Source organism: Abramis brama (assembly GCF_963993115.1).
Source record: "Abramis brama genome assembly, chromosome: 17".
Classification (NCBI taxonomy): Eukaryota; Metazoa; Chordata; class Actinopteri; order Cypriniformes; family Leuciscidae; genus Abramis; species Abramis brama.
This window is the reverse complement of record NC_139979.1, coordinates 2,605,295-2,628,282: the sequence shown is the minus strand read 5'-3', so window position 1 is coordinate 2,628,282 and position 22,988 is coordinate 2,605,295. Positions and strand designations below refer to the sequence as shown.

Genomic DNA, 22,988 nt, shown 5'->3' with positions numbered 1-22,988 from the left:
TTGTGAAAAAATGGAAGATTAAACCTATGAATGCTCTGTATGTTCATATAAAACAGCACTTTCTGAACAATATCACCACAATTTTTGACATATTTTTCTATAATTTACTTAACTTTGACACATTGGACCAAAAAAAAGGCCATGTCATGTCAACCATCCATTGCTTAATGTCATGCTAAGTACATGAAACCTCATATGGTGTGACACAACATGTACAATAGTGGGAAACAGTGACGTCTGAGGGGATATTTGTATTTAATGGCCTTACAAGTTTGATTAAACCATCAAAATATGAGGTTTAAATATGAAGGAAGAACAAAACTAAACTTGATTAAGGTATCTATCTGACAAACTTATTTGGCAAAAAAGGCAAACTACAGCTACAGAGTTTGTTTTACTATGAAAAAAGAAATTGCATAGAAAAACAAAAAGCTGACTGGAAAATTCATACATTGACTAGGCTACAACATAATCAATTATTAATATTTTGTTGGTTCTCTCTTGTTCATGATTCCTTTGTATGACAGCCTGGACAATAAAATGTGTGTCTGCACAATTTGGCATGTTTTATTGCGTTATTATCATAAATAAAACAGTTAAAGCACAACTACGCAATATGCTTACAAAATCTTTAACACATATTTGATCATATTTGAATAATGTGTGTAGACGTCAATTTTCCTTTGCCAGACTTTTGGCCACTACTGTGAATAGCTTAAAGGTGCTATTACAGGAATAACTCTGGTCTGTTCCTCATAGTATGGCTTCACAAGACTTACAATTTATGGTGCTTTTGCATCCTTTTTAAAGCTTGAAAGCTCTGTTCTCCATTCATTGTAATTGCATATGGAAATAAATTACCATTCCATGGAAAAAACTCCTTTTGTGTTCAATAGGGGAAAGAAAGTCATCCAGGTTTAAACGCACAAGAGTCCACATGATACAAACGACACAGTAATGAGATTAAATGGAGAGCAAATGAACACTTTTGCTGAAGTTGTATTCTTCTCAGAGGTTTCTCTCAGAAATAAAACATCTCATCCAGAGTTTCAGAAGAGATCTCAAAAGTCAAAGATCTCAATACTCTCAAAAATATGTAGGGCTAAATTTAAGATTTATGTATTTTAAATGCATATAACATTTCAATCCATTTGGGTTACACAGTTTTAACATAAAACAATAAACAACAAGATACCAAAGTCTGCCATCAAAAGTCAGATATCTCAATACACTCAAAAGATACTTAGGTTTAAATGTAGGATTTCTGTATTTTTATTGCATATACAATTTCCATGCATTTGGATTACACAGTTTTCACTAATAAACTTAGTGTGAAGCATACTGTATTTGTCAGCCATACGTAAACGAACAAGAATGATATTTCTGTAATAGTACTAATAAACTGAATGCTTTAAATACACATTAACCAGGTTTATAAATGTCATCAATCTCATACATTTTAACTAATCGACTATTGCTCGTTCCACAGCTAGATTTATGACTGTATTTATGCTGATGCTAAGTCATTTGAATACATGCGTTTTGAAAATATGACTATTTACATAAAATCAATGATAAATATGCATATATTTAATGAGAAACAATGCCATGATTAATTTATCATTAATTCTTGGCAAACCAAATGATCTGAGCTGCTATACACATTCATTTCATAGCTTTGTACTTGTATGATATTTTATTATCTTATTTGTTTCTATTTCTCCTAATGGAAAGACAAAGGTGATGATTAAATGATACATAAACATGAACCAACAAGCTATGAAAGGACAACCTCGGCGCAATACATTTTCCAAGAAACTATTTTGCCGTCACTAAAAGACAAACAAACACTTGCCATGCCAAGATCACAGTCTATACTTTTTGACGACAAATAAAAGCCAGTGAAACATTGAATGAAATGATATTATTCACTATTGTTTGAACTATGGCTCATGCCGGCAATACTTCTAGCAAAACAATCCCAATTCTCAAAATGTGGCATATAACGAAATGCAATCCAACTCATTAAATCACAAAATGATTAATGAAACATTATCGACCTTTCCAGGCAGTGCAGATAGTCATAAAACAGCGATCCGAGGAATCGATCGGATCTAGAGTGCATGATTGTGTACAGATTTAAATCAAACTGAGAGCAAGTCAATGACAAGAACTGTCTGCCCCAACTTTACCCATCATGACCACACATGACTGATCATCTCTGAAACAAACAAAAACAAACGCACAACCTGTTGTGATGCGCTTGTCCTGAAGCAACGTCTGCGATCTCGGCCTGGAAGCCAGATTTCCTGGCATTTGTGCTGTGCATGCTTTAAATAAAGCCGGAAAATACCACAAATCCATTTTCCTTGACATGTCTGCGTATTAAAGCTAGACACATCCAAAGCTAGTTTTTGTCAGTTTTGACCAGGCAGACAAATATGAGCTAATATTAGGTAAGGCTGCAGCACCCAGCACACTTATTAGGGTAGATGACATGGAGTAGTTGACATGTGACATGCAAAACGACGTTATTAAATCCTTCCATGCAACTGGATATTTTCATGACCTCATATTAACTGAGAGATACTATGTTGAGTATTTATTTATATATAAAAACAAAAAAATGCATTTGCCAAATCAGCTAGAGAAGATGAAGGAAAAAAGGGTGATTAAAATAGTGAAACTTTGTTCCTCTGTGCAACACAAAAGAAGATATTCAGTGTTTTTTTGGCCATACAATGAAGATCAAAGAGATACAAGATAAAGGATTTTTCTAAATATTTTCTTTTGTGTTTCACTGAAGATAATAAGCTATGGAACAACATGAGGGTGAGAAAACAATGACAATATCCCTCTTTTCTTTATGCATTCGCATTAATTTGAACCTAAAATCCTGATGTGGATGAAAAAAAAAAAGAAAAAAAAACATGCTTAAACTACATATTAAGACTTTTTTAAAGCAACATAAACAAAAGAAAATGATGGCGAGAAGAAAAAACAATGACAATATTCATTTTTAGCTGAACAACCCTTTTAAAAACCTAAAATATAACGTTTTATTTATGCATTCACATATATTTCAACCTAAAATCTTGATGTTGATTTCAAAACTGTTCAAATCCATTAACATTTATAATAAAGCAACATAGAATAAAAGCACAAACTACTCACCCATTTTGACATTAAACACTCACTAGTTATGTTTCCATCCCCCTATTTTTATGCTCGGATAATGCATAAACAAACGATGGATGGAAACGCCAAGATATGCGATGCATCACTTCTAAAAATGCACATTAAAAAACATATGCACTCAACTGAGGCAGATAAAAAAATTCTCCTATAAGAAGACATGCGCATAAAGTAGGATGGAAACACATTTACAGAATAAATTCCTCGATGTGGAACAAAACAATCACGTGACTTTGCCTCAACAGTGAATATGATTGGATAACTGGTTTAACCAGCGGACCAATCGCATCACAGCATTTCAAATGTTGGTTTGGTGTTTCTGAAATTCCTGAGTCAAAGTCAGTGATCAGAATGATTTGGTTTAAGAAGCGTCTCACACGATTGCGCTCACAAACACCAGCATCCGAACGCTAGATATAGTTTAATGCGTTTCGTCTGCGTGCTCTGAGCCATTGACTCATTTAGGCGAGTTTCCATTACAGATTTGCGCAAAACTTTTGCGATTTTTTCTAAATGTCGACAAAAAACTATTTCGAAATGACGGCGTTTCCATTAACCGATGTTATGCGACTAAAACTTCATTTTTTCCTCTCGCGATCAGTAAAATCATTCCAAAAATCATGGCGATGGACGTTGGTAGGTTTATGTATATCCCAGCCACTGCACTGGCCATTATTATTAATCAAAGGAGAGGTGTGTGTGTTATCCAAGCATTAATGGTAAGGAACGACCCTTATTATACCTGTGAGCGGCACATATGAGGAGTTTCTGGGTGTTTCTCCCTCAGATTTGCTTCGAGGTCTTGATTGTGGCATTTATTTGAGGTTTAGAATCCATTATTCCTGTAATTCTTTTGTCTTATATGAATGTAATAAAGAACTCTGTCTCGTATTCTGTCCAAACACACCGCGTCATCTACGTCAGGTGACCTGTAAATGCGCTAAAACGGTTTCCATTGCAGTTTTGCGAAATATTTCTTTTTCGAATTGTCTGATAAACCACCTCATGCGAGCGGAAAAACTTTTTTGCGATAAATGCGAGTTTTTGCGAAATTGACGTGTTTCCATTAAGCAGATTTTCAATTCGCAATTTCAATTTGCGCAATTTGAAGGATAATGGAAACGCGGCTAGTGGCTTGCATTTTTATTACAGATATTTTGCACCAACTTCATAGGAAGTGACGATTTTATTCTCTTGAACACATGGGATGGAAACGCAGCTTTATTCTCAACTGTTTTATGCGATATTATCCTGGTTTGTTCAGTGAAGTCTGAGACAATATGGATTGAATCTCTATTTTTACTACACAGAGTTTCATAATGTCATTTAGTCAATGTTTGCTAAGCGTGATGGATCTTAGCCTCTATCTCTCAGGTCAACTTGATAGAATCGACACATATATCGGTTTCACATCGCCCATGTCTGTATTAAGAGATCTGGGGTAAACAGATCGATATCCATTGAGGGTTCAGATGGACAGACAAACAGAAATGAAAAGCTCACCAGACCCGTTTCATAATCATCATGCAGAATAAACCATAAATCTCATCGAAAATAGAATTATCTCCGTGTTAATATAAAAAAATGTTTGTATCCATTGGATCATTGACTTGTCAGCAAAATCTTAACTGCATCATGATAGTTTTTCCCAAGATTAGGCAGCTAACTGGCCTTTGTGAATTCACATTATTGTCTAATGGATTTGAATGCGTGTGGCCCATGCAAAGGTCAGGAGAGTGAATGTGGTTATTGTGGCTTTCGTCTGTCAAACATCAGGATAGCTTGCTCGAGTCAACGTGGGATAATGAAATATTCCTTTTAATGACAGACCGATACATCAGCCAGGCCGATAAATCAGATTATTGTCATCGATAACTGTCCACTTGGCTGATTTACAGAAGATTTTGTGTCATTTCCAAAAGCTATCAACAGCCTTGGCAATTGAAAATGTGATGCGAGTGTCAAAAAGTTGAGAAAAGTTGTTGAACTTTGTGCAGACTAGAGGTGAAAAACACAAGCGGCAGCCAATCTGTGTCAACCGCCTGTCATAACAGTGCTAAAGCTTCTGGTGGATCCAGTCTTAAATGTTTTTAGTGTTATATATTTAAATGATAAATTTAAGAATTGTGAATTTCAGAATGCAGTTTGCACACTTTAATTGTCACAAGGCTGTGCAGGATTATATGTGTCTCCAAAAAAGGTTTTTGGACACTTAAGTCACACTTAAAAATGTCTAAATATCATTTTAGATTAACAAATGATTCTCCAGGTTTCCTCCTGCCTTACTGGCATGAACACACTACAGAAATGTTGACAACAAGAGACCTTTTGTCTTAATTTTGAAGAATATATTTATTGTTTCATATCTTTAAATGTGAAAATATTTTGAATAAAAAAATGATATAATAGATACACTATACTATTCAAAACTTTGAGATCAGTGAGAATTTTTATTTTCTTATTAAATTAATACTTTTACTCGGCAAGGATGCATTAAATTGATCAAAAGTGACAGTAAAGACTTCTATTTAAAGTAAATGCTATTCTTTTACATGTTCTAATAATCAAAAAAAGTCCTGAAAAAATGTGAAAAAAAAGAGTTTACAAAAAATTATGAAGCAGGACAACAGTTTTCAAAATTAATAACAATCAGAAATGTTTCTTGAGCATCAAATCCTCATATTAGAGTGATTTCTGAAGGATCATGTGACACTGAAGACTGGAGTAACGATGCTGAAAATCCAGCTTTGATCACAGGAATAAATTACATTTCACTATATTTACATAGAAAACAGCTATTTTAAATTGTAATAATATTTCACAATATTTACTGTATTTTTGATCAAATAAGTGCAGGCTTGGTTCTGTTGGATTCAAAAACAGTATTGTTCAAAAGCTTTTTAATAGTACATACGGTTCAATATGACAATAAAATAGTTTTTTCAATTGTTTATAGATGCCACTTGGTTATTAAATGAAATTAAATGTACATATTTTTAAGTGGGACTGAAGTGTACAAAAACTTTTTGCATTGTCTGTACTGTATATACGCTGCTATACATTTTACGTGTACACACACACACACACACACACACACACACACACACACACTTCCTGTGTTTTAAGCCGTTGGAATTCCTTTTATTGCCTTATAAAATAAGCTTGAGGAAAAAATGACAAAAATTATGCTCTTCAAATAAATACAGAATTAATAAGACTACAATCATTAATGACCTTATTTAATTATGCAAATGACATAAATATAGCGGAAAACGACTAACTAATTGGATGGTGCTATTTAAACAATGAATTAAAGTTTTGTGTGCGGGCAACGCTCCAAATGCTCTGCAGCGAAAGCAAAGATGGAACTACACGAGCGCTTTCATTTGGAAATGAAAGTAAATTTTATTAACCATGAATATCTCCCTCACCCAAACAGGACATACTGCAACGGAATTCATTAAGATATTAATTAAAATGCTCAAAAAATTGACTTATTGGTTAATGATATTCAAATTGAAAATGGGGAAAAATGTGTGGCGGGCGGGTGATATGCATTGGCACACATCTTCCCATTACGAGACATAATGCAGCAGGGAAACCGGACTGAAGACTAAAGACTGCCTTCACATACTCTCAGTTTAGGCTTCAACTTGTCATGTTTAGAAGGAACTTCATCGGTGCCTATTGATAAAGAACACAAGGCACTGACAGAGAAATATCCCCCAACAGCAAATTAGTGGCACATCCTCGGGCGATAACGCACTGCCATCTGACTGAGAAGCAAATTAGGGTAATACAAGTGCTCAATCACATCGTGAGATCTCTCCTCCTTTCTCACAATTAAAGAAATGTCACACCACCGCTTCCAAAACAAATTCCTCCACGTCTCTCCGCTTCTTTAATGGAATATCACACCGGTGCACACGGCGAAATTCAATCCTGATTAGCACAATTCCCTGATTCACAATAACAAGCGCTGTATGGTGTTAGCGTGACAGGCGGCGCGTTTTTAACAGGTTTTCATGCAAAATCTGAGCCTTTAGCATCTGAATGAAAAAACTAATAGAGATTTCCATACTTCTCCCAGTTTATTAATCGCAGTCCATTAAGGCATTACAAGTTTTCTGAAATGTTGTTTAAAGGTCTGTCGATGAGACTGAAACATTGACCAATATAGTGTTGGAGGTTTCACTCCTGTGTCACACTTTAAACCCTAAGGATCACAATAATTAATTGGTTTGAGTAGGGTAAACTTAAATGAAACAAATTAGTTCAATAAAATTCACTTTTATGAGTATTTAGAACTTTTTTTTTTTTTTTTGAGTTCACGAAACTGACACATTTTAAGTAATCTGAATTGTTTCATTGTTTTGAGTTTCATGAACTTGTTTCTTTTAATTTAGACAAACTTAAATTTAACTGAAACTGGGGTGGGATATGTCCAAACATGCTTTGCCATGACACTCGAAAGGGAGAGTAAATGCTAAAATTAAGCAAATTATTATAAAATATTTTTATTTTATGTTTTTTTAAATGTTTTTATTTTTATTTTAATGATGTATTTACTACCTTATTGGGCCTTGAAAGTTGCAATGACGTTGAGGGATCAGAAAGCTCTCAGATTTCATTAAAAATATCTTAATTTGATTTCCAAAGATGAACGAAGGTCTTACGGGTTTGGAACGACATGAGGGTGAGCAATTAATGACATAAATAAATAAAAAATTATGAACTATCCCTTTAACGGCCATGGGTAAATGTGGGGTCCCATGGCCAAACCAGTTGAGAATCACCGCTTTACAACATCAGTTAAAATCCAAGAAAAATTAAACTTTTCTCTTTATGTGCTTGATCTGAGGAGCGAAATGAAAGCAATTTTCATTTTTGGGGTGAACTATTTCCTTAATATCAGCTTCACGTTGCTAGAAATCCCATCTGTACCTTCACAGAATATCTAATAAGTGCCAGACCAAGAAAAAAAATGGATGTGTCGGATATCTTCGCTGGTGAATTATCAGGCACACTGCTGTTGGAATTTAACAATGTAATGCTGTATGTCTGGCTGGAGCGATTTACATGTTTGTTGGTTTCACATATAATGGTGTGGTGCTGATAAGATTCTGATCTCTCAGGCACCTCAAATTGAGACTTTTTCCACCGAACAAGCCATGGAGATAAGGGCCGTGTTTTCACAGCTAGGCTAACCACTCATTACCAAGGTAATGCGCAGAAGCACCTGCTTATTAGTGCCACGTCTAGCAGGAATTACGCTTTAATGAGAGAAGTGCAGCATTACAGCCGTAGTGCTGGAGACCACTGTCAACACTCATCCTGACAGCACACACTGCACAACCATTCATATATAAATGAGTGTGTGTGTGTGTGTGTGTGTGTGTGTGTGTGTGTGTGTGTAAAATGTTTAGCAAACAAGGAACAAAATCTTTCTGCATTAAGACAGAATGCGATATTAAACACATTCAAACTATCCTTAAAATCTTTTTCAGGATTTTTAAATATTTTTGACTGGAAAAACAAGACAAAAAAAAAGTATTTAAAAAGTGATTTGAAATTATTTGGAAAAAAAAAATCAGGGGACATAATATGTTAATATTACCAAGACTTAAATAAATGCATGGATGCGAGATAAAAAAAAAAAATCTAATTAATTGATTTAATTTCACATTTTAAGTGGAAAACATATTTTTGCTGAGTTCTGTTCATAATAATGTTGATCCTTACATCAATGTAAATGTTAGACTGTGAATATTTCCTATATTCCCTATTTCCAAAAACGGTGGCGTGTTCCTTTAATGTAAACTTACATTTCTGGATTATTATTATTTTTTTTTTTTTTTTTTTTAAACTGTAGTACTAGCTTTGCATAAAACTAGATAATGCGAGTAAATGTTTGAGTAAAAAAAAAAAAAAAAAAGTGTTTGTTTTTTTTAGTAAAGGGAAATACCTGTTAGTGTTTAAAGCTGTTATGTTTGACATTTAAAAGAGTTTCTCTGTTAAGTACATGTGGCAAGCCGAGCTGTGAACAACTAAACTTATTCCTTCTCTTGACTCGTTTAGGATTAGGACACATTCTGCTCTGTATTTTCGTCGTTCTTCACACACACACACAAAATAAATAAATAACGTAGAGCAGGAATGCACACTGAACAAAAAACGACTGTGTTATAAAGGGTACAGCGAAATCTCCAATGCCTCTCCACCCAGTGTGTGCTGCCATATCAGCCAGACATAATTGTGTGTAATGATTAGGCTTCCAGATCAATCCATCTTGCACTTGTTTATTGCTGGTCTTTGCCACTTTTCAGCACCTCCTGCCCCCCACTCGCCATCTGTCGGCTCTCTGAATCAGTTTTTGATTACAGCGCTGCTCTCTGCTCCGTCCATCGCCTCACGTTCACGTCCGATGTCGTGGAATCGTTTCCATCTACCCGTGTTGTTCATCCCTTTCATTCTCTTTCAGTAACTCTCCACCTTTCCATTTCTCCACAGACGCTCGAGGGGAGCAGCTGTTGAAATATTTATTGATCTGTGTTTCTTTTCTCTCTCTCTGCTTTATTTATTTTCCTCTGTCTCTTTTGCCCTCCTCCAAAGCAAAGCAACAAGGTTCAGTGCTGAGAGCTGTCAGAAGCGGAGGGAGGACTCAAATCCTCGCTACCGATCACTTATTTAGCATGTTCAACTCTTTGCTTTCACAGCAGAGGGCGAAATTTGGATGGTGATGCAACGGTGCGAGAGTCTGACAGCTGTCAGTCAGCGGAGGGCCTTTCCCTGCAAAACAATCACTTTCTTAACACGTTTGCTCTGCCCTTAAAACAACATGCACTTGACAAACAAAAAATATATCAAGACTTGTTTTCAGAGAATATATCATACTCTTGCATTTTTTTTTTTTGATTTATGCTTAAAACAATAAATGAAATAAAAATTGCATTTGATAATCATGTTTGAAATCATAGGGATGCACCATATATTGAGACCATCTCGGTTTTCTGTAAATATACTGTACGTGATTTGGTTTAATTTTTCAGATGGCTGCTAGATATCCAATACCACCAAATTAAAAATGCATCAGTTGGATATTCAATATTTAATTGTGGACACGTTTATTTAAAGTCTAAAGTAAATATTTAACTCTTTAAGAGCACTATTTCACTATCCTCATCTAAAAATGATTTATCCATATATCATACTGTATATTTTTAGATTTAAATGTCTAAATTCTGTCTAAAGCATCACAACATATCTCTGACATTGACTAAAACTACTGATTTGAGGCTTAGTGAGCTTTATTTTTTATTTTAACACACAAAATAGTGTAGAGTTAATCGACAATTAATCAGTGCATCCCTAAAAAATCACTAAATCAAAGTACAAGTCACCAAAACATATTTTCCAGTAAAAACAACCAAACATCCTTAAAATATTAACACTGTCTAATATATATCAAGACTTGATTTCAGAGAATGTCTTCATGTAACCAAAATATTTAAGCCTTAAAAAAAAAAAAAATCCAATGAAGATGATATATTATCTCAAAACCTGATTAAAAATTCTGCATTTGCATTTGATCTTGGGATGTTTAGAAATGATTAACTGGAAAAGATGACAAAAAATACTTATTAGTTTTGAATAAATCATGAACTCTCTCCATGACACCATAACTAGTGCTTTTAAATCACCAGGGATGCAAGATTGGTAATCTGAAGAAATTAGTGTTTTTCTTAAAATCTACTGATGTCAGCCAGTACTAAAAAATAAAAAAATATATTCATATTCAGTATTTAATTATGGACTTTTGCCATCAATATTACAACAAATATGTAACTCTTAAGAGCACTGTTTCACTTTATAGGAATCCGTCCTTTATTAAAGAGATTTTCATTTAAAAATGAATCGTTATGCATATTTCATAATGTACAATATAATGTTGTAATGCATGTCATTTAAGCATTACATATTTGACGTTGTCAAAAACGGTTGATTAGAGGCTTAGTGTGTTTTTTTTTTTATTAGGGCTGCACGATATTGAAGAAAAATGCGATATGCAATAACTCATTAAATAATGCGATACGATAATGCTTAAAGTGTGAACAATAAACTTAAATTATCTTAAAAATATATTTAAAATTATATGTTTCACATTCTTTTTGTGGCAAGAAAACATCCCTAAACTTCTGACAGTGGACATCAGTGTTTTACTGTATATAAGAAGTGTTATTTTAACATCAGTGTAAACCACAGGGTTCAGGTTATCCTACATTAGGGTTATTTAACAACAGAAACTTAATAATCAAACGTAAAAATAAACACTGCTTAGTTTTCACTGTAGGAATTAAATATATACTGATTATTATTAAAGCTAAAGTTATTCAGCCGAGAGCAGCGAGTGATTTTCTCTTTGACTTTTGTTCATGACCCCAGTTATTGCAAGCTGTTGTGATATGCATATCACAATATATACATTTGCGATATTTCGATAATTTCTATATATTGTGCAGCCCTAATTTTTATATAGATTTACCATAATCGACCATTAATCTCTAATATAAAATTAATGAAAAACATGCCAAGCAGAATTTTAAAATCGGTGCATCTCTAAAAAAATCACAGCAGCTCCAATTTTTCATCAACACAGTAAAAACATTTTACTAAACAACATGCATTATATATAAAGACTTGTTTTCAGAGAATATATCTTCATGCCAAAAACAAGAGGTGGAAAAAGCCTTTAAAAAGCATTAATTGGGTTGACTGGCAATATTTGCATCAGATGACGTGAGAACAGCAGCATAAAGCACAGAATCAGCAGCCACTCAGTCTTCAGACCCCGCTGCTCTAAAATCATCAGCATTTCACGTTCATTACAGGTCTGCTATGGCGTAATAACTCAACATTAAAAATTACCGCCATTAACTCGGAGCAATGAGGGAGTGTGGTCTGCAAATGTGCAAAGGAGTCTAATGACTGCTTTTCCTGTAACACAGTACAAACTAACTCAAAGACACACACACATGCACCTATTACGAGGTACGGCTGGCATTAGTGTCTGAACCGACGTCGCCATTGATTCACGGCCGAGCACCTTGTCTGCCATAATGAGGACAGGGAGAGAGCAAGGACCCTCCACGTCCCTCAGGACAAAGAGCCCACTCCAATCTGGGCTCCGTCTCCAACAGCGCTCTCTCACACACACACACACAGCGCCGACTGCATCTCAAGGACCCGACCCTTATTAGATTCTCTCAGTATGCCAATAGCATTTCTCTAAGAGATTTATGTTTACAGAGTGGCAGGAATATGCACATATTTTCTTTACGTTTGACCAGTTAGCTTTGCTGCAGCAAGCATCAGAAACGTGCAAATTCACCTTGCAAAACGAGCAAAAAAGGCGTACCTGTGCATGCATCCACACACACATTCACGCCACGCATGGCCGAGCGTGTGCAGAGAATATTTGCGAGCGAGTCTGTGCGAGACCCCACTTATTTCTGCCGCTACATCCACTCTGCCGCCACTTGAATGATCCTCTCTTCTGCTGTGTTAAATAAAACATGGGGCTTTTTCATTACTATAAGAGTGAGGCCATTTCTTCTTGGACATATTCATGCACGGGTTGAGCTGGGGGTTGGAGAAGGGCAAGGGAGGAACGAGAGATGATAATTAAACATGCTCGCAGAACCTAACGCTCTTAGGTTCACTGTAATGAAGACTTTAGGCAATCATCATTATTTACTGCGGCTCGTCTGACCGCCTGCAAAGGACCATATTCGTATCGTAGAACGACTTACATGGTGGCTTAACCCTTCATCCTCAGCTCAAGCTCTGAAGCGGCGTGTGTGGTCACAGATCTGTCATATTTCATTTGTCAAAGGCGGGTCATAGAGAACTCAAATGTCGTTCCACTTCTGCAACGCTGCAAAAATAATTTTCTTACTCCTATTGTGTTATTTCAAAGGCTCCTAATTTCGTTTAGGAGTCTCCTACAATAGATTTACATGCATCCAACTAATTACATTGCAGCATCAGCTCTTTTCACACAGTGTCTGAAACGGTTTGATAAATGATTCAGTCTCTCTAAACTCCTCCTTTTAGAGCTGCTCTGCTCTGATTGGTCAGACGGCCCAGTCTGTTGTGATTGGTCGAGCACTTGCAGCATGTGTCTGAAACCATATGGCCATTAGCATATCTGAGTTTCAGCTCTTCCTCAGCACTTGACACACAGTAACGATAATGCCGGTTTTATCGAATCAATCCTTGTAAGAGCATCAAAGTGGATTTGCAGTAAACAGCGTCTTCTCGACATGAACAACTCAAACCAAACTCTTCCAGTCTCAGATACAACTAGAGTGTTTGAAGGCGGGGCAAAGCCGACACTGTTCACGAGCAGCCAATCAAGACCACAGGCTGGCATTATGCAAATTAGTTCCAGGCAGTATAAAATGCTTTTTTCTTTTGAGAGACAATCTACACCTTTTACATTCAAAAGCAGATATATTACACACTACATGACAAGCATAATTAAGTCTTGCTTTCAGGAAGAAAAAAAATAATAATAATCTGAATTAAGTGAGTATTTGTTTAAAACAAAGAAAAATATTGTCCAATAGGTTAAGAATCTTATTTTCCCTTTAAGTTTATTTTTCTGACCCAATTGGCAGATATTTTTCTTGTTTCATTTTAAACTTAATTTGGATGAGATATATTAAGTCTTGTCAAATACTCAAGTAAGTCTATCTTGATTTAAGAAGGTTTAGATATTTGTTTGGAAAACAAGAAAAAAATTCTAAAGTAAGACAAAACTCTTTAAAATGCTTAAAGTGTGCTTGTCTACGAAACGCATCTGAATATACGCCTCTCTTCTCCATCATTTGATGAATTACCGCTGTCATGATCACTAGAAAATGTACACAAACATCTTTTTTTAATGAAATTCAATTGCACAAAGCAAAAAGTGCTTCACATGGGTTTTGTGAATTTACAAGAAGCCTCATGTGCAATATAAATACTCAAGGTAGAAGCTATTCTGCTTTTGCTGGAATGCATAAGAATTTAATTCACATTATTGCTTCTCTTTAGAGAAAATGTTAACAAATATACAGTTTTGCTTTATAATGTTGTTTAACATCAAATAAGTAAAGTTAATTTTGCAAATAAAGTGCAAATGAGCCACATTTGCATAGAAAGGAGGCATGTTAACGTAGAAATGAATAATGACTTCATTTTAAATACTCACTGCGCACCACTATTCCTGCATAAGGAGAGCTTAGCGCTGAATTAACTTGCTCAGTTCGTTGCAAATGTGTGTCTTCAGGGAAAATGTTTACATGATCAGAAGAAAATGCATGCAAATATCTTTTTAAAAAAGTGCATAACATTAAATGTTGAATTTAATGTAAAAAAGGTGCATTTGCTTAACATATTTATATGTCCACAAGAAAATGTAAATAAAAACACATGCTTTAAAAGACGTCTAAAGCCTTGGTCTGCGCATCTGCCCAGAATTGACTGGATCCACTAGGTGGCGCTCATAGTTGATAAAGACTAAAAGAAGATGAAAATGGCAACAGAAACAACCAAAGACCATTGTGAAAACAATACAAATAGATATGCAAGATCTTGAAATGTAACGCAGTCCAAGTGAGCACATAAATAGCGCTATTTTTGTGAATTAAACCGCTTCATTTACATAAAAAGAGGGTGTGTTTGTGCTGAAAAGAATAATGGTGCGTTGCTCCGGCACATTTAGCATCTGGTTGAGCTGGACTGCGGGCAGTTTGTGAATAAAATGCACTGAAATAACATGCTAAATGGTTTAGTATCTGTGGGGAAAATGTTTACAAATCCTCTACGGCTTGAATGCCTTAGCGACAACACATTTCTAAAAGTCCAGATCGCCAAAAAAAAGTGCCATCTGTGTTTCCAACAGGTGTAATAAGCAACCTCAGGCTCGAAGCCCAACGCGACTGAATCAGCACCAGCAATGCCATTACGTCAACGGCTCCTTCCCACTAAACACGCAGGCCAGGTCTGTCTGATGGACTTCGAGCCGGCAACAACAAAGACGAACAGATCCAGAAAAAACAGAGCCACTGAATATGTGCAGAGCCAAGTCTGGAGAGCTCCACATCAGAAAAAGACAGGAGCCAGTTTTGAAAGACGCAGCATCTGTTTCGGCTGGCAGAGGATTGATTTCAATGTGCTTTCTCTGCCAGCCAGCCGTCCCAGTCCTGGAAAAGTGGGAGACAAACCAACACAAACCATTCACATTGACCCACTTGCCCCACTATGTACTGCATAAACGTACAAAATCGGTTATGATATCCCGAACAACCGGTTCACCTGGACCCAGCCAACACATGATCTCTTCAGCTTTTCTGCTGAAGTTTGAGTTCAACAGGTGATTTTGGAAAACTTGAATAACTCCAAGAATATAAGCTTGCAAATGTGGATTAGTAATAAAAGTAGATGCCTTTAATGCAATGATATGTTAGAATAAATGCACTAGAGAAGACTGTGCTTGTTATTAGTAGAAATTTTAATTGTGATCACGATTTGTGCTTCTCTCAATTATTTAAGCTTAATCCTCAACGATATTTGCAATATATCCCAGCATGAATCTTGATTATACTGTTTGCAGATGTATTTTAGCACTGATGTTGCGCAAGTGCATTTCTTCAGCAACCACACAAAGCCTTTTTTGTTGATTTAATAGAAGAAGAAAAAAAAAACATTAACATGATTTGGAAATTATTTGAATTAATATGAGAGAAGCTTCTTAAGGCTTCACCAGTTCTCATATTGTAGAAAGATAAGGTAAAATAAACCTTGCTGCACGATTAATCGTTAACAGATTGCGATTTCGATTTAATCACCCACTTTGTCTTTTAAACGTTTGACAAGATCGATCACATCGAACATTCAGATCTGCGTCGGCCCTGCCGCTAAACCAGGGATTAAACAGTTGTCATGTATGGATATGAAACAGCTTCACAGACTTTTCAACCATAAAGGATCATTATTTCTGTCTTGCAATAATTCAAATGATCACAGAAAAACCAGGATAAAAGTTTATAGTGCGGATATAAACACTGATCAAAATTGTCAAGTTACTTTCAAAAGGTGATTTACTCACCTTAAATCCCCCCTGTGGTGAAAATCCAGCTTTTAATGTTGTTTATGTGTCTATGTGGTGTTTTTAATAAGCTTTAAGATAAACCATGTGTAAATTCATAAGTCGACACCATTGCTGAGTATTTTCTCCTTAAAACTGCAGTGAACCAAAGACACGCTTTGAAAACGCTGGTGTTTCTGACGTCACAAACTACCTTGTAACCAATCAGATCAACGTGTGATCGTCAACCAGTGGATCTCTGAGCTGAGTGAGTGAGTGGAGGCGGGGCTCATTTGCATATTCATAGTAGGCCTACCACATATACGAAATGAAGCAAGGGTGTAGAGTTACATTCAAGCTATTTTAAGGCATGAATAAAAACATTTTCAAGGAAAAAACATTTAAATATGTAATTTTGGTGATCAAAGATGAGTTTTAAGGGATAAAAATATTGACTACAGGGGGACTTTGAATAAAGATTGTGTCAATTACATTGTTACGCCAGTAGGTGGCGACAAGTGACTGAAAAATTACATCCTTTCAGATCTTCTAGCAAACGACCTTATTTTTTTCCGTTGTCTATTCAGAATCGTGGGAGACTCGTTATTTATATCTCTATTTAAAAAAAACATTTTGATTCTTAGTTTATCCAGAATCGTGTAGCGAATCGAAGTACAAGTTGACGTTTTCTAAATTTGTAATTCGTGATTAGAGTTTTTGCACAAAACAATCATAAGTATTAGTTAAACCATTATCATGCAGCTTTAGTTATTAGTATCCATCCCTGGTTTTGCTCCCTAAACTTAACATGCACAGATTACCACTCCTGTCTGCCGCAGATTTATTGCAAGAAACTGCAAAGAAAATGAGAAAAGCTTCATAATAGGCACATTATAAGTCATAAACACTGGTTCAGTCCAGAGTCCAAATGAACTGTACCAACAAAGCAAAATGCGAGCTTTGACGTCAAACGGACTGGAGTTTGCAGCAAACCCTCTCTTGTGAAAGCGCCCTTAGATACCCTGCAGGGACTTATTGTGTTGCAGTGTGATTAGTATTCACAAGCAAAATGTCGAAGCAAAATATGCCCTGCAAGACAAACAGAACAAATGCAATCTCTCTCTCTCCATTAAAAGCAATTAGTCATAAAAAGACAATTAAGAAAATACTGATTCATGACTGGTTTTGCGATAATAACTCTCATCTTTGATATTTTGTCAGATTTCTGTCTGGTCTAGGTCAGTCAAGGCCACATTCAGAAGCATAATTTTAATTCGATTACATAAAGGCCGCTAAACAGCCTCAGTCGTTTCAAGGCATGTGTGTTGGGTCAAGGGAAAGCGGCGATGCATGTGGCACTGAAGTCTAGGTCACATGACCAGCTCAAGGGTACAGAACCAGGGCAGGGACCCAGAAATCTGCCCACAATCCCACTGTGGTATTGTCGAATAAGTCCTGGAAATGTCGAGGAAAGAATGAGCTAATTGAACTAAACACGTTTTGAGAACAGGGACCCCTCTGCCTTTGATGTAGAGACTAATGAGGCTTTTGCATTCTTGATTCATTTGCATAAAAGTACTGTAGTAGCACCAAGGTACAGTAAGGGTATCAGACTATGGTGAAACTGTGATGCCAGAGTATTTACAAAAAAAAAAAAAAGAAAAGATTATTGTAATAATACAATTGTTGAATTGTACCTAATACAATCTTTCTACTTCAAAATTTCACTTTTAATTGCAATGTCACTTGCTATTTCTTTGTAATTAATTGTGAAATTTGCTGGCAATTTCTATTATATATTTGTTTTTCAGTGCATAGTACTTTTTTTAGGAAAAAAATGATTCATTGAATAAAAAAAATGGAATTACTTTGAAAAAATTTCACTTCATTTTTCATGGTAAATTTAACAAACATGGCAAGTAACGCACTGAATTAAAGATCAAATTTTGAAGAAGAAAGACTGAAATAGTATTTTCTTGTAAAACATACTCCAACTACAGTCTAGTCTGATGTTGGCTTGACAAAGCCTTGTCTGAACGTTTGAAATTACTTTGAAAAGCTTGAAGTTTGAAGATTAAAATGTTTGAAAGTTTGAAAAATACGTTATTAACATCTTCTAGCACACTGCTAACATGTTTTAGCAAGTTGCTAGCATATTTTAGCACATTGTTAATATGTTTTAGCAAGTTGCTAGCATATTTTAACATGATTTAGCAGGTTGAAGGCATGTTTCTAGCATGAATTAGCATGGCTATATTATTTAACATGCTTTTAAGAACAAGCAGAAGATATGCTGGATTCTCCGGTAGTGGGCGGGACTAATCCGCAAACGGCAATCTCATTGGTTGGCGCTTGTCTATCACCGTCCTTGTTTTGATTTCAGCAAATCAGTTTGAGCGAACGCTGACAACGTGATTAATATTCATGAACCCAGCAGTTTACCAATTCTTAGTGCGTTGTATATTGTTATTAGTAGTAGAATTAGTAGTAGCAGTATTATCTTTTAATCATAATAATTACTATTATCTATTAATTTTTTTTTATTTTTTTTTACAGAAACACTGAATGACCAACAATAAGCACCACCACCAGTCCTAAGTTAAAATGTTCAGTTAAAATGATAAATATGCATTCACACATGGTTACTAATTTTTTGTTCAAAATAAAGTTCTAAAGTTCTATCACTAAATAGCGCTCGATTCTCATATTATCATGTTAAGAGTTTACATTCAAATATTTAAAAAGCTGTGCCATTTTATAATGATAAGCTGATTTGGTGGAATCATATATATATATATATATATATATATATATATATATATATATATATATATATAAAATAGTATATCAGTCAGGCGAAAAAATGTACCAGCCAATGGTGATTCTATTGCCAAGGTGTGGAAGGTCACATGACAATGACAACATTTCATTCATACACACATTCATACTATATAGAACATACTTTTTAACGGTTGAAAAGGAAGTTTCAAACCAAATGTAGTATCATACATACAGTGTGATTTCAGACACAGTCATAGAATAACATTAATAAGTTTAAATAGGATTTCAAATATGTTGGTTTTGTCAAGCCAACATAATCGTTGTTTTATTTGAATCTTCGAATAATAATTAGTTTTCTAATTGTATAAAAAGTGCAGATCTTTTTTCTTTTTTTTTTAACAGTCTAATTCTGTCACAAAGACAGGTGTGATATCTCAGGACACCTGTTTCAGTGACATCTGTCAGGTAACGGGGACATTTTATGTGTGATGTTTAAAAAGAAGTGCTTCAGGATATTTTTTAAAGAGAAGTCATTTCATTATGGGTGATCTAAAAATATTTTATAAGGCTGGAGGTTAAAAAAATACATGTATTTATTTGGCAGACGCTTTTATCTAAAGCCATTTGGAGTTTATTCAAAGATGAGTGTATTTTTTTTTTATATACCAGCTGACAAAGTTATACAAGAATATATATATATATTTAGGATCTTTTGGTTAATCAGATTCTGCACTTCAAACATGGATGATGGAAAAAGACCAAAAAAATATAAAAATTAAATCAATATTATAAAGGCCAGCAACTGTGAGCGAGTGTAAATTATGTGGTCAGTACATATTAAATTATCAGACGCCCGAATCAATTTCCCTTGTGCAGAACTGCTGAATTGTGAGAAAAAAGCATAATGAGTTTCAGACAGATTTTCCCCTGAGCAAACATCATCAGCACTGTTGAGTCTGAGGGAGAACGAACTCTCAAGGTGTCGAGTTTACCCCTCCCAACATCCAAAACACACGCTGACAAGAAGATTAAAACATGCTCTTCTCCCACGCAGTGTCGCATGTCCTTCAACAAGTCCATCTTGTATGATTTGCAATGTTAAAAGAATAAAAGGGAAAATTCCATCATTATTTACTCACCTTCATGCTGACACTTTTTATCCAAGGAACACAAAAGGTGAAATTAGTATGCAAAAAAAGTGCCATTAAGACTAAATAACAGCACAATGTTCAGTTTTGCATGGACTTTCATTGATCTGTGCATCAGCAGAACTGTCCTCTAATAATGAAAATCGATTCTGATTAACACACGATTTATGCAAACTTTAATAGGCATGCATTAGTTGAAGTGCAAGAGACACTTTGCGCGAACATGCAGGGAATAAAACTCCTCCCACAGGGCAAGAATGATTAAATTTGTGTTCATCGTGGCAAAGGGCTCAAAAAGTGGAATCAAACATCATTTCAAAGCAAGTATTCATCCATTCACAGCACACCAAAAGCTATTATTCCATCCCTGATGCCTCATGCGTTCCCTGACAGATCAATAATACAACAATAGTCCTCCAAATCCATACGAATCACCCAGCTGTGTCTAGTTTTCTTCATCTTTCTGATATTAACCATTTCACCAAGTGCGACTGTCTCAGAACAATCACAAAGATGATGGCTAGGAGAGGATCTTCTTCACACAAATCACATACTCCTTTGTCAACAGTTAGAGTCAAAACTGCAGCAACACAACATTTGTGTCTCCTAGAGTGGGGTTATCACCAGTTCACGTATCACCATTCACTAAAAATATACTGAAGCAATTTGCATCAACCATTTCAGAGAGAATTTTAAATTCAACAAGTAATTGCATGTAGATAATCACTGATATTCAGTGAAGTGCCATTTGCTGGATCACTAAAGAATAGCCACCAACAACACTATAGCAGCATTGTCTGTTCAACATTAAAATTATAACACTATAAAAATTCATATTAATATAATTTATGCAAATATAATTACAAATATGGCAATATTAATGTATCAGCATAAAAATATTCATGATGAGTCACTAATTAATTGCATATCAGACACTTAAAAAGTAAAAATAACTATTATCGGTTTCTGAATATCGGTTCTACCGATAAATGCCACCTGCTGGCTCTCTAAAGAATAGCCTCAAACAACACCATTACATCACTGTCTATTTAACATTAATAAAACTATAAATATACAATTAAAATAACATTTAATATTAATACAATATATGCTAATATAATAACAATTAAAATAGCAATATATATATATATATATATATATATATATATATATATATATATAACAACAACAGCAAAAACCACAACAGCAATAATTAAAAAAAATCACTAGTCTAATGATTATTATTATTATTATTATTATTATTATTATTATTATATGCATACTGGATATCAGTCACTTAAAAAATAAAAATAACTTATCAGTTTCTGAATATCGGGTCTATTGAGTAACGCCACCTGCTGGCTCTCTAAAGAATAGCACCCTACAGTAGCATCAAACCACTGAGCAAAACAACTGTGACCAAATAATATTCTAATTATAAATATAAATATAATAAATACCTAAACAAATTTTAGGAAATATAAGTATATGGAATTATATATGGAGAATATTAGGCATCTGAAAACGATTAATTGAACAGTATGATACTATATAATTAATTGATAAATAATTGTGTTAAATAGCCGTTTTGCATATTGGTTATTATCGGACACTTACAAAAAAAGAAAGAAAAAAAGCATTGATCTTGCTCATAAAAAACAAAACATAATAGGTGTCACAATATCTGTAAAGGCATCCGCTGACTTGTTACACACAGAGATAGAAACGAGGAAAGCTGTATTGATGTTTTCCCTCCCAAAGTGTTATTATGCAGAACTCGTGTGTTGTGGAGCGCACTTGTCTCTATGATTTGATCACACACGCGCACACACACACACACATGATTCATTGGCAGGTAGACCCCCGGAGCCGCATTAGTATTCCACTCCAGGTCCCAGCAAAGAATGAGGAAAGGAACGAGTGAGGAACATTTGCTCCAGAAGAATGCTTTAAGAATTGCAACTTACCTTTCCACAGCAACGCCAAGAGCAAAGCGAGCGCGTGTCGCAACATTGCGCAGCTCATGTTTTGAGTTGATGGTTTCTTATTTCTCAGCGTCAGTTCTTGCAGCAACAGTCCGTTTTTATCTTCTATGAACGGGAACACGCATAAACCGCAGTTGTCCGTCCCTGTGTCCTATTTGACGAAACGTCCGCAGTCCACAAATCTTCCAAGTGTGCCAGCAGTGCCACAAGACGGGTCGATTCTCCCAAGTGACCCTTTGCAAGGAGACCAAACACAATCTGTTGGCGTTTGGAGTGTCAGAGGATGTATTAATAAATCCTAGTTGCGCATAAAAAAAAGAAAATTATAATGTATATCTCCTCAAATTTTTATATTCAAAGCAAGAGCATGCACAGAAAAAGAGAACACGATAATTCGGATGGTTTAGTGGGATGTTGTGTGCTCTAACGATCTGTTCAGTGAATCAGAATCACTGTGCATCGCTTCAGAGCGGAGCACGAAAGAAGCCTCTGATTGACAGCTCAAGGAGAATCTCCTCCACCAATCAGCGAGCGGCAAGGAAGGGGGCGGGTAACCAAGGAGGAGACTTGGCCAATGGTGAGCGCAGAGGGGCGGAGTCTACAAGAGCGCTATGATAATATAAGGTGATTTATAGCACGCTCAGTGCACTGCAGTACTGGAGGAAAGGTGTTTGCGTGGACATGCACATTAGTGGTTTATGTTCTCTACTGGGAGAGGTGATTTGCGTGGGGAAAGTTAGCAGAGGA

General features: G+C 35.4%; 1 protein-coding gene across 3 annotated transcripts in view; it reads right to left on the bottom strand.

The window, feature by feature from the left end:
- iglon5 (IgLON family member 5) overlaps positions 1-22,719 on the bottom strand; it is a 236,897-nt gene extending 214,178 nt beyond the window's left edge. For 2 of the 3 annotated variants that reach the window (XM_084088959.1, XM_084088960.1), the window contains exon 1: positions 22,224-22,664. In XM_084088959.1, the coding sequence (XP_083945085.1) occupies positions 22,224-22,281 (58 nt within the window). In that variant the 5' untranslated portion in view covers positions 22,282-22,664. Of the gene's footprint in view, positions 1-22,223 lie in introns of all 3 variants that reach the window. The other variant, XM_084088958.1, reaches the window with a different exon arrangement.
- Between the last annotated feature and the right edge of the window lie 269 nt (positions 22,720-22,988).